Below are 12,554 nucleotides of genomic sequence, written 5' to 3' on the forward strand. Positions count from 1 at the left end.
GGCGTGAGAGCTGGGGTCCGGCCTGCTGTGTCCGTGATTACTGCTCCCGCTAACAGCTTGCAAGCCACCATGCCAAGTGCTAAATTACAGACCTTCCCTCCGAGAGATTACTTTTGTCACCTGCTCTCCAAGTAATGAACACTTAAGCCTCTGAGCAGCTGAAAGCAACTCCCGGCCACACCTGGACACCCCTCCACGTCCTCTTGGGGTGTGGCTCTCGGAGCAAGGACCCTGGGAAAGTAGCATCTCATCGCCTGGGTCCTTGTTAGAAATGCAGAGTCTCAAGCTCCAGCCAGAAGTCCAGAATCAGAAACCCTGGAACTGGAACTGACCTTCCCCGTGTCTCTGACGTGTACCTGAGCTTCAGAACCTCTGCTCAAAGTGTCCCAAATCGCTTTCAACAGCGTCCTGTGAGGTGTAGCCAGGAAACAGCCATCTGAGCCCTGTTCTGGAGGCTACCTGATGTGGCTGGTCTCCGTCCCAGCCATGCCCTGAAGTCCAGTGTCTGTTGGACTGACAGCAGGTTCCTGGGGGCAGTTTTCAAGCTGTGGCTTGCTTTAATGGCAGGTTAATTGTAACGTCCCTGCATCCTGTTCGGCCCAGCCTTTCAGCACGCTGTCAGCATTCCAGACTGAGCAGCTTCTCTCTGCTCAGCCAGACGAAGGGAACTGACCCATCCCTGCCCTTCCCTTCTCTCTTTTGTGTATTGTAATAAGCCCAGAATTTAGATTCGAAAGATGGAGAACAAACAAAACGTTCATCAGTACACTGATAACACAGACAGCGAGACCACTGTGGACTGACATCCTATTCAGGAGGCGAACGAGGAAAAATAATGAGAATGTTCTCAGTTTTCAAGGAATCACCACGCATCAGACACTGCCCTTTGTTCTTTATGTGAATTAATTCACTTAATCAGGGATTATGATTTCCTTGTTTACCAAGACAAGGCAACAAAGGTACAGGGGAGTTATCCTGTGGACACCTGCTGAATGACAGAATGCACACCCACGACCAGCATTCTAAACCATTTTGTTAAACTGCCTTTAGGGAGCTAGTATATTTTGAATGTCTCTGGCCAGCTCTCTGCCAAGTTCTTCCCATCATCTCAATTCAACAAGATAGGTGTTGTTTACCCCAGCTGACACAAGAAGAAACCAAAGCCTAGTTAAAGTATTTTGTTATGCAAGATCCTCAGCTCCTGAGTGGTAGAGGTGGGATTTGAACCTTGGCCCAAAGACTCGACTGTGCTGTGTTTGGAACCTATAGGCTCCTGGCGGTCACCCATGCTGGGCAGATTCTGTCCAAGGCACTAAGTGTCAAGAGTAGCTGTTCCAAAAAAATGACAAGTAGAAAATCAGCTATTTGTGGGCGTAGCTTTTGGCTGAGGCTCGTGATTGACAGCTGTCACAATATTCTTTTTCACACTCTACTAAAGTAGCATTACTCAGCCTTTTTCCAGTTAAGTGACTGGTTTTGGTGGACAACGCTGCAGTGATCGGGCTGGGGGTCAAGGTCCTGCCTTCCCCAGCCTGCCTGTCTCATCCAGCAGCACATCTTATGAAAACCCACCTATTGGTCAGTGCCCATTCAGCCACACTGAGGGTTGGATGACAGTACATTGTCGGTAAGGGACGAGCAAATGAAGGGAGCAGTCGCGTTCTGTCATTAGAGCACGCCCTGCCACCCTCAGCCTGTACAGAGCCTTCCCTAAGGAGATGACACCCAGCACTTCCTGTTCCTTTCTCCTGCAGCTCCTCTGTCGGGTTCCCACCCTCCATTCTGTCTCCCCTGCAACCGCCAGAGCTATGTGTGGAGTGTTCCTATCCCACTCCACACTCCTGTCTTGTGTACCCCACGAGTTTTAGGTTCCTCACTTGTTCACTCCATTATTCAATTTGAGTGCAACCATTGAGTGCTTGTTCCATTGTCCAGAGAGCGTAGGGAATGGTGACGTACAAAGACTGTTTTCCAAAAGTGGGTCAGAGTGCTAGTCTTGAGCTTGAATCCCAGCTCCACCACTGTACAATTTATAACCTGATGTTGGGTAAGTTGTAAGAATTAAAAATCTGTATGGGCCAGGTGCAGCAATACATGCCTGTAATCCCAGTGGCTCAGAGCTATAGAGGAGGATTACAAGTTCAAGGCCAGCCTCAGCAACTTAGTGAGGCTCTAAGCACTTATCAAGAACCTGTCTCAATTTTAAAAATGAAAAAAAAAGGGAGGGGTGCTAGGGATGTGTCTCAGTGGTTAAGCACCTCTGGGTTCGATTCCTGGTACAAAACAAAAATAAAAACAAAAAAATACACACACACACACATACACACACACACACGCTACATGCATGTTTTTAAAAATAGTTCTAATACATAGGGTTAATAAATACTAGCTTCTTGCCATTGTTATATGGTGATATTCATTTTCTATGCTGTAGAACAAAGCACCACAAATATAGCAGCTTAAAACAGTACAGATTTGTGGCCTCACTGTCTGTGGAGTCTGTGGTCCAGACCCAGAGAGTTGGCAAAGCCACAGTTCTCCAGCCCACATGCTGCCCTTCCCAGCTCTGGGGCTGCTGGTGCAATTCCTTCCCTTGTGTGCAGGCTGAGGTCCCTGTGCTTCTGCTAGCTGCTGGCCCGTCACCCCTCTCAGCTCCTGGAATCTAGTCCTCTGTCCTGTGGCCCCATAGAACCCTCTGCTCTCAGCAGGGCTCCTCCTTCTACATCAAGACCTGAAGGTTCATGTGATCTCGTCAGACCCACCTCCATAACCTCCTGTTTAATTAATCCAGGGCCACTCAATTAATAACCTTAACTATGTCTACAAAACTCCCTTTTGCTGTATAATATAACATAATCACAGGAGTGGTGTCCTACTCATAGGTTATGCCCCAAGGTTATGCCCCAGAGAGTCACCAGTAGGAATAATTGCAGTTGTCAACGAGATCAACCTGTAGTTGGTTCCACAGAAATGACAGAGCTCCCAGGAGCTCACTAACCTTTTCACAGGGAACATCTCATTATTGAAGGATGTGGACAACCAATGGTATCAGTCTCCTGGGGCTGCTATGACAAAATCCTTAAAACTAGGTGGCTTCACATGACAGAAATTTGTTTTCTCACAATTCTAGAAGCCAAAAGACCAAAGTCAAAGTATCTACAGGTTCATGCTTTTCCCGAAGGCTCTAGGGAAGACCCCTTCCTTGCTTCTCTCTGCTTCCTTCCGGTGGTTGTGGGCAGTCCTTGACACCCCTTCATCTGCAGACAGGTCCCTCAGTCTAATCTCTACCTCCATCTTCCCATAGTAGAGTTCCAGAGTGTGTTGCAGAGTGTGTCTGAGTCCAGATTTTCCTCTTCTTATAAGGACACCAGCCATTGGATTAGGGTGGGCCCTAATCTTGACCTCATCCTGACTTGACTATATCTGCAGAGAACCTGTTTCCAAGTAGGTCACATTTCCCAGCCCTGGGTCAGGATGTGAGCATGGTTCGGCAGGGATGCAGCAGCCCACCTATTAGTATCTCTTCTTCCCTCAAATCAGCCAGCTCTGGAAAGGCCTCTTCCTTCCCTTCACCCAGGGCTTTCCTCTGTGTGCCCAGGTACCACGTCTGGACAAAAGGCCACGCACCCACAAACTTTGCCAAGTGGCGGACCGCCACCACGCCTTACCGGGTTGAGTGGGAGGCTGACTTCGAGCCGTACGTGGTGGTGCGACAGGACTGCCCTGAGTATGACCGGAGGTTTGTGGGCTTCGGCTGGAACAAAGTGGCTCACATCATGGAACTGGATGCACAGGTGAGAACAGCGTCCGCAGGTGCTGGGGCTGGGGACAGAGGCTTGGATCTCACAGCTGAAGGGTGACCTGGGGAGAGAAAACAGGGTCTGAAGAGGGAGCAAGATGTGTTCAGGACCCAGAGTGAGAGCCTGGCAGTGCTGGTCCTCAGGCTGTGGTTCTCAAGCCATTGCTTTCTTCCACCCTTGTACGAGAGTCAGGTTCCTGATACTGCTCAGCACTCAGCCTCTGAGTCGCAGAAGGGACACAGAGAATCCTAAGGGTTCCATGTATTTGGCACTAAGCTCACCACAGGCACGGCTCACCTTTAACTAAAAGAGTGGTGATTTTTAGGCAACATTTAGTCTTTTTAAAAATATTTTTTAAAACTTTTTTAGTGGCAGCCACATCAGTGTATATAGCAGCTCAATTCACAGTAGCTAAACTATGTAACCACCCTAGGTGTCCTTCGATAGATGAATGGATAAAGAAAATGTGGTACATACATTCAATGGAATATTACTCAGTTTTAAAGAAGAATGAAATCATGGCATTCACTGGTAAATGGATGGCGCTGGAGAATATCATGCTAAGCAAAATAAGCCCATCCGCAAAAACCAAAGGCTGAATATTTTCTCTAATATATGGATGCTAATTCAGAGTAAGGAGGATGGCACTAATTACTTTAGATTAGGCACTAATTACTTTAGATTTACTAAGGAGGATGGCACTAGTTACTTTAGATTAGGTAGAAAGAAATGAAGGGAGGGGATGTGGGGATAGGAAGGACAGTAGAATGAAACAGACATCATTACTCTATGCATATATGTGACTGCATGACCAATGTGATTCTGCAACACGTCACTCAGAAAAATGAGAAATTATATCCCTTCTATGTATGATATATCAAAGTGCATACATGCCTTCTATTGACATGTATAACTAATTAAAACATTTTAAAATTTTAAAAATATTTAAAAAATGGAAAGCAAAAAAAAAAAATTCTTTAGTTGTAGTTGGACACAATACCTTTAATTAATCAATTAATTTATTTCTGTGTGTGCTGAGGATCAAACCCGGGGTCCCATACATGCCAGGCAAACGGTCTACCACTGAGCCCCAGCCCCAGCCCTAGTTTTGAAACCCTTCATTTATTCAGCTAATGCTCACTGAGCACCTGCTTCAAAAGAAGTCTTTTGCAAATTTTAATAAACAAGAAACAAGGGTTCTGCACAGGACCAGAGAGTAAATATTTCGGGGCTTGGTCCCCTTTGCTACTGCTCAGCTCTGCCACAGGAGTTCAGTTGTAGATGGTCTCTAGACAAAGGGGCGAGGCTGCGTTAGCACAACCTGTAAATGTGAGAAAAGCCAGCAACAACCAGGAGCTCTGGTCGAGTCAGGAGAGGATGCCTGAGTGTCCCAGCCCCCATCTTTGCTCTCTGTGCAGTTCCCCAGGGTAACTATTCCTTAGCAAGACCAGCCCAGATTTGGGAAAAGTACAGATCGGATGCTCCGTGTTGGCCCTCCATGAGCTTCACCCTGGGGACTTCGCAATGGTTCCACTGTGTTTAAGAGCAGTCCCAGGTGACTGAGAACCACTGGGCCTGAGAACCGCTGATGTCAGAAGAAAGTGCTAGAACAGCATCCGTATCGCACGACAGAAAGCTGTTTTCATAGCACCTGATGGGAGCCCAGAGCTGCCCGCGGGCTGCAACGTGGTGTCAGCCTCAACTGGTGCTTGAAAGAATGGTGGTCTAGCGTCCAGCCAGGTCGTGAGGTGAACCGGTTCAAAGAAAGCTCATCTTGCGGTACTTTGTTTCTGCAGCTTAGCAGAATAGTGTTAAACATTCTCCTTCCTTTGCCAGGAACACATCAGACATGATTTTTAAGTCACTTTCCGTGACTTAATGGGGGCACACCTGACAGGTCACAGAGCTGCGCCCAGGGGGCTATCGGTCCTCTCAGGGCGCTCCGTCCCTGTGCCCCAGACACAGCCGGGCTGGGCGAGTTCTCGCGTTTTCTCTTCGCGGTTTCTTCCACCCCTTCCTTGTTCGGCTGTCAGTGTTGCTGCCTCGGTGTTCCACCTGGGATGGGTGCCGTCCCCTGTCCCCAGTTGACCTCTCTGGGTTTATCCTCCTCTGCTCTGAGCTGGGGAAACAGATGACCAGGACCAGGAGTAAGAGGCGGAGGGAGGGCGTGCTGCGTTCCCTGGGAGTTACGTGTCCTAAATTTGTGTCACCAATTTTGGCTCTTTGGAGGCAGGCCTTTTATTTTTGGACTGAGTTTTTATCTGGGTTCTGCCAGGTCGAGGACACTCTGTAACGACAGGGCTCGTAGGAAGGAGGAGTCAGGGACAGCTTTGTCCTTGAAAAGCTTCAGTCCTGTGCCGTGTTTGTTTTTATTTCTTCTTTTTTTTTATGTCCCCTCTTTTGAGCTGAGCTGTGGATGTCAGTCGTTGGGACAAGAGACCGTCCCATTTTGCCTCATCCTAGAGCGACGACGTGGGTGTGCGCTCACGTCTGTCAGGGCCTTTGAGGGTCCTGGGGGCCAGCTCAGCGCTGTCCCTACAGTGGTGCATCCAGGCAGATGTTATTACTTCCACCTTGATGATGAGCAGCCCAAGGCTCAGATCGGCCAAGTACCTGTGGGGGTCAGGCTGTCCCCGTGCCGCCTCCTGTCCCCCAGGTGGTTGATGAACTCGGCGTCACCCTCTGCCCTTCTCTTTCTCTCCAGGAATATGAGTTCATCGTGCTGCCCAACGCCTACATGATCCACATGCCCCACGCCCCCAGCTTCGACATCACCAAGTTCCGTTCCAACAAGCAATACCGCATCTGTCTCAAAACCCTGAAGGAAGAGTTTCAGCAGGACATGTCCCGCCGCTATGGCTTTGCCGCCCTGAAATATCTCACGGCCGAGAACAACAGCTAGCACCGAGAGGCCACCGCTAGGGAGAGACATGCCACAGGGGACGAGCCACTGGCTGTTTGGGGCCCAGCCTTCAAAGTCAAAATTGAGCTTTTTGGGGTTTCATTTTTCTTTGTCCCTTTGGCCCTGCCGAGCTGCTCTCGCTGCAGAGATCTTGACAGGGACGCAGCCAGCTGCAGAGAGTTTGGCATTCCCAGGGCGTAGAATTCTCAGGCCTGGCAACACAAGTCTCCTCAAGAAGGGACCTAGAGGGGAGAGCGAGGAAGGGGTTATCTTATCACAAAGCCACAAACCAAGTCAGGGCTTCCAGATATTCTTATGGCTTTTTAATAGTCATGGGTCCTCTCGTAGCTGGAGGTGGGGAGTCAGAGTGCTGGGGATTACTCATCCCGGGAAATAAGAGCACGTCATCTCGTCCTTCAGAGGAGACCTTCCTTACCCTGCAGCGTAGTTCGGCACCCAAGGGGAGGGGTAACCACGGATTGGAGCTAGCCATTGGGAAGAACCCCATGGGGACACCAGATACGGAGGGGCCTGGAGTTGGGCTGGTCGATTCTTTATCCTCAAAGTCACTCTTGTTTTCTTTTGATTTGCTTTAGTTTGGGGGATTAAGTTTATTTTTGGTCCCGGAATCCAAACTAGAAAATCTGGTCCTCTCAGGCTCTAAAGGAAAGTCAACTGCCTCAACCAACGTCCCCTGTCAGCAGTGGCCCAATGAGGAGGACAGGAATCTCCAGCAACTATTCAGACCTGGGTAGCTGGCGCTCCTCACCCGAGGCCTCCCTCTCCAGGACCCAGGGCTGCAACGGGGACTGCAGAGACACAGCTCCTGGCGTGCAGTCACGTTTCTTTGGGCAGCGGCTGGGTCACGAGGAAAGGGCTTTGAAGGAACCGTTTCCATGCACACAGAAGGGACAACCCTTTCAGGCCTTCAGAAGAACTCGAGGCATTCCCGGGTGCCCGATTCTGAAGACTCGTGTGACCCTGGGGGAGGCCCCCGGGAAAAGGATGGAGCTGGGGTTCCTCTGTTCTTGCCCTCTTCCCTGTGGAGGGGAAGAGGTGGCGACCTGAGTCTCCCCTGGGGACCTGTCCAGGGGGGCAGGCACCTTCACCGTTCCACAGATCGAGGAGACACTGGACTTTTTACCCGTTTTCTTTACTCTTCAGTATTAATGTTGTGTTTACACTGATGAGAACACACGAGTGGACGCCCTGCCCTGCGCTGGGCTGTTTGTATGGCCTTGCCATGTGACCAGGGAAAGCAGCACTCAATAAAGGAAAGTACTGACTGTTTCTCCCCCGCTCCCTCCGCTCCTGTAGGAAGCTGCAGAGACACCCCCACAGGGTGAGCTCGAAAGGCAGCTTGAACTTCAGCCTTTCTTTTCTCTCCTTGCCTGAGGTTAGGTCTCACTTTACCCTCTAACCCTCAAGCCATTTCCAAACTCTCCATTTAGCTTCTGTTCTCACCACAGAAGTCTGGGGTTTTATTGCACCCCATGTGCAAATCGTGGGAATCACTAGAAAAACGAACTTCATGGGTCCCATGGTCCTGCCAGTCACACATCCCTGATTTTGAGACCACTGCCTGTGTTACCTGCTCAGGTGGAGGTGAACCTGAGCCTTCAAGCAGAAATGGGAAAACTTCAGTTAGGACTAATTCTCACACAGTTGTGGATAAATCTACATCTGTGTGTAGATACAGATAGAGAGCGAGAAACAGCATTCACGATTACAGAAGTAATCCATGCGCACTGTGAAGAGTCAGACAGTACCCAAAAGCATTCAAAACACATTCAAGTCCAAGTTCTTTGGTGATGTGCTGGGGCCAGCCCCTGAAGGCCACAAGGATGTCTGTGTGCTTCTCTCTCCACTTCACTTCTTGGTGATCTCCCCCACCAAGCACTGCTGGAGAAATATTCATAAGCAGCACCCACTGCCTCTTGCCTTCTCCTGTACGTGCACACACACACACACACTTCTCTTCCTTCCCTAGAGAGGCCCATGTGAGCAGATATACTTTGAATTAATCATTACCAGCTACTTGAGCCAAGTTGAAAATCAGTTGGTCATGCCAGTTCCTCGGTGTTAAAAATCAATTTTTAATTCCCTAAAGCTTTTTTTTAAAAAATTTGTCCTGGCACTTGAATCATGCTCGGCCACCTTGCTTTCACTTGCATTTTTATGGGCATAGCTAGTGACCATAAAATTTGTCCTCCAAACTGGGTCACTTCTAAGAACGAAAGAAGGTGCTAATTACTTTGAGATGATGGGTATAAATGGGGAGATGAGGAAGCCTCGTTTACACAGAATGTACTAGAAGCAGAAAATGACACTCCCCACCAACAGGAGAAAATCTCATTTCCTCCAAAGAAAGACAGGTGCCTGATGCTATAAACCAATCCCAGTGACTGGAGTTCAGACGTTGGCTGGTGTGTAGGTTCACGTGGAGGCCGACAGAGGTCTGCGGAGCCAACCACACGAATTCCCAGAACTTGCAGTGGGAGCAGTCACTCTGCCAGCTCCAGCTCATGTGTGGGGGACAGCCACCATTTGGGCAGAGGATGCTATTCCTTGGTATCAGTTCCCTGGGGTAAAACAAACAGGATCACAATCCTGTCTTGGCTTTCTGCTGAGAGGAAGAACAGGGCTCTCTCTTTAACCCTTATCATGGTCACTGTCCAGAATCAACCATTACGTGCACGATCTTGTATCCTTAGCTCATCGGGCCCTGGGAGCAGATGCAAAGTGGATATGATTGTTTATCGAGGAGGAAACTTGAGTGTGCTCTGTGAAACTGACCTCCCCAAACTCACATAGCCACTAGATGACGAGAATCGAAACCCATCCCTACTTGTTCGAAAGCCAAAGCCACATAACCTGCGATGCTCCTCCCTCCCCAGTGAGAAGGACGCAGATAGGAAACGGGCAGACTAGACTGTCTGAACTCTCGGAGGCAGATGGCTGGATTTCTAGGCTTCATCCGGTGCAGTTGACTAATAGTTTCTTTGTGCCGCACTGTGGAAGGACAATCCCAACCTTAACCCTGTTCCTTTCAAAGATCTACTGTCTTTGAGTTGAGGCCTCATTTGTGGTCACCAGGCCCTTAGGGAGCTCTGTGTCAGTGGAAGGAACGTGATTAAAATCCCGTCTCAGACACACACAGCCTGTGTGCACTCTTGGTATGCATAGTAGGATCTCATTTATTCAGCCAAGACTTGTATGGTGGCTACCACTGTGGGATCCTCGTGGCCATGTTATAAGAAAGGTTTGATTTTCCCTCTTATTTGTCTAGTAGAGCTGGCTATCAGAGAAATTATGTGACTTGCCCAAGGCCACACAGATTATTCATGGTGGTGTTGGGATTATAACCCAATTCTGAATGGCTTCAAATCTCATGTCTCTCCACTTCTTTATGCTCCTACCTTCCCATATGATACTGCAATGAACTCAGCTACTGGGCTTAGACAGTCCTACTTTCATGGAGTGTGCGCATTATCCTCTTTAGAAAACAACTACAGGTTATTTTTCAGCTTAATGCCATTAAAATTTGTGAAATGTCATTTATTTACCAATTACCCCACCCCTCATTTCAAACTCCAAGAATCGGAAGTTGGGCCTACTACAGTCTTCATTTTCATTCATTAAACAAAACATTGTTCTGAGAAAGTGGCCTGAAATTTCAAGGAACAGCTGGTGACATCTTAGAATAGGCATTGGGGACCCCACAAAAAAGGTTGGGTTTCTGATTTTGAACAGATAATGGATTTGGTAATTGCTTTTTTTCTGGCATATTCAAATAGTCTTGAGAGACAGTGATTTCTGGGATGAAAGAATGTCAGTCAGCTGTGGGACAGTGTCTCTCAAGGTGTAGTACCAAGCCATCTGACCAGCAAGGCTGGGGTGATGTCATGACATGATTGGCAGGGCTCCCTCAGAGCCAACTCTTCACCCGTTTCCTGGATAAGACTCCATCTATCATGATGACAAAGAAAGAAAATAAGGGCTGCAGGGAGATCAGTAATTTCATTTTATTCTTTATCGTTGCTCACTAAATTCTCCAAATTGTTTATTGAGCATCTACTCAGTGACACACACTAAGAATACAAGGATGAACTAGGTAGAGTGTCCTTTTCATGTGTTGCACAACTGACTAGATGGTAGCAAAGCAAACATAACACTAAGGCAGTTTTCGCTTTATTACATCCACATAAATGTTAGTTTAGTTTTATTTTCATTTATCTATTTATATAACTCTTCTGTGCATTTTCAAACTCATACAAGAATTGCAAGAACAATACAGATGGCATTTGTACATCTTCCATTTAGACTGATCAATCGCTAACACTTTACCACATGTATCTCATGGCTCTTTGTGTATAAATTATTTTCCCTGAAACACTTGAGAGTGAATCGTAGATGCTTGACACGTTCAAGTCTACAGGCTTTGGCACATATTTATTAAAGCCGCGGCCTTCTCTTATATACCCACAACAGAACCATTGAATTCGGGGACTTTAACATTGATACAGTACTGTCATCTCATGCTCAGTCGACCAACTTTGCCAACAGTCCTGAGAGTGTCTTGCTGGCAGCAACCTCCACCCAACCCAGCCACACGCTCCAGGGCCCGGATCCCATCCAAGATCACCTATCACCTTTAGTTGTGTCTAGTCTCTGATCAGGAACAATTACTTGTGTCATGTTTCATGCAAAGGTATTTTTGAAGGGGGAAGTCCAGTTGTTTTATTAGTTCATTGTTTTGAATGAAAAAATAGTGTTGCTCACAGTTATGTACACAGGGCAATGCATAAAACTTTCACTGTCTCTAAACTCCTTGAGTTATGTTATGTGACAAAGTACTATGGCGGATGGTGTTAAGCAGTTCCGGAGGTTCGCCTGGATGTGCGAGCATTGCTGAGACAGCCTGATAAGCCGTTGGGACCCTGAGGCAAAGCTCACTGCCCAGGCACCTCTCTAATTCACCTTATCAGCAGACAATGGAAGGGATCCTTTTCTACCCACTTAAAGATTTTATAGTGGCTTTTAAGTTCTGTTCATTAATTGAAATGCTCTTTGTGTTAAAGATGGGGGTTTATTACTTTGTGTGGATATAGATGTGGACCTTCATAGCTTTGTCTTTTTTCCCCATTTCTCAGATCTGCAAGGAAAAAAAGACAAAGCAGCATTGTGAGATTTCCTGACCTCTCCGACTTCACTCACAGGGCCTGGTGTATGAACATCAGGGCTTTGAATCTCCCATCTTTCCCCAGAGATGATTTAATATGTAGGTAGAAGGGAATGACTTGATTTATTTCTCATGACTATTGAGATCAACATTTAATATTTAAGCTGTTAGCAGATCACAAATATCTTTACCTAGGAGAGAAAAATTGCCTCCCTCCCCTCATTCCAACAGCCCTGCTGTAGGAGACCAAAGAGACCTCTTTGCGGTCACTGGCTTGTCAATCTGGCCTCAAGACAAAAAGCTCTGTCTCTGTTTTCGCGGTGGTCCACGAGGGCCATGCCAAGCTAAGCCAGCACTCTGGAATTCCACAATGCCGGGCCTGCCTACATCAGGGATGTGTCCCCCTGCCTGGTGTACCTTGAAGTCCACAAAAGCCAATTCTGAGCCTGAGTGTTTCATCAGCTGTGAGTTATCTGAACATGACCCATGTCTAATCCAGCAGGAAGAAACTGAGGGAGGGTTCGTCTTTAATCCTGTTCTCCAACCACAGATCTGCTCCAGACGCTCTGATACTGCGCAGAGCTGCCTACATCTGGAGAGCACCTGTTACAGGCCGGTGTGCTTGATTTGTGGCTTCTGTCACTCACCGGAATCCCAGGAGTGGAGGGAT

General features: G+C 47.8%; 1 protein-coding gene across 3 annotated transcripts in view; it reads left to right on the forward strand.

The window, feature by feature from the left end:
* Positions 1 to 8,015, forward strand: part of Large1 (LARGE xylosyl- and glucuronyltransferase 1) — a 493,847-nt gene extending 485,832 nt beyond the window's left edge. For all 3 annotated transcript variants that reach the window (XM_071609558.1, XM_027940415.2, XM_071609559.1), the window contains 2 exons: positions 3,599 to 3,794; positions 6,505 to 8,015. In XM_071609558.1, the coding sequence (XP_071465659.1) occupies positions 3,599 to 3,794; positions 6,505 to 6,702 (394 nt within the window). In that variant the 3' untranslated portion in view covers positions 6,703 to 8,015. The remainder of the gene's footprint in view (positions 1 to 3,598; positions 3,795 to 6,504) is intronic.
* Positions 8,016 to 12,554: the final 4,539 nt, after the last annotated feature.

Source organism: Marmota flaviventris, chromosome 3, assembly GCF_047511675.1.
Source record: "Marmota flaviventris isolate mMarFla1 chromosome 3, mMarFla1.hap1, whole genome shotgun sequence".
NCBI lineage: Eukaryota > Metazoa > Chordata > Mammalia > Rodentia > Sciuridae > Marmota > Marmota flaviventris.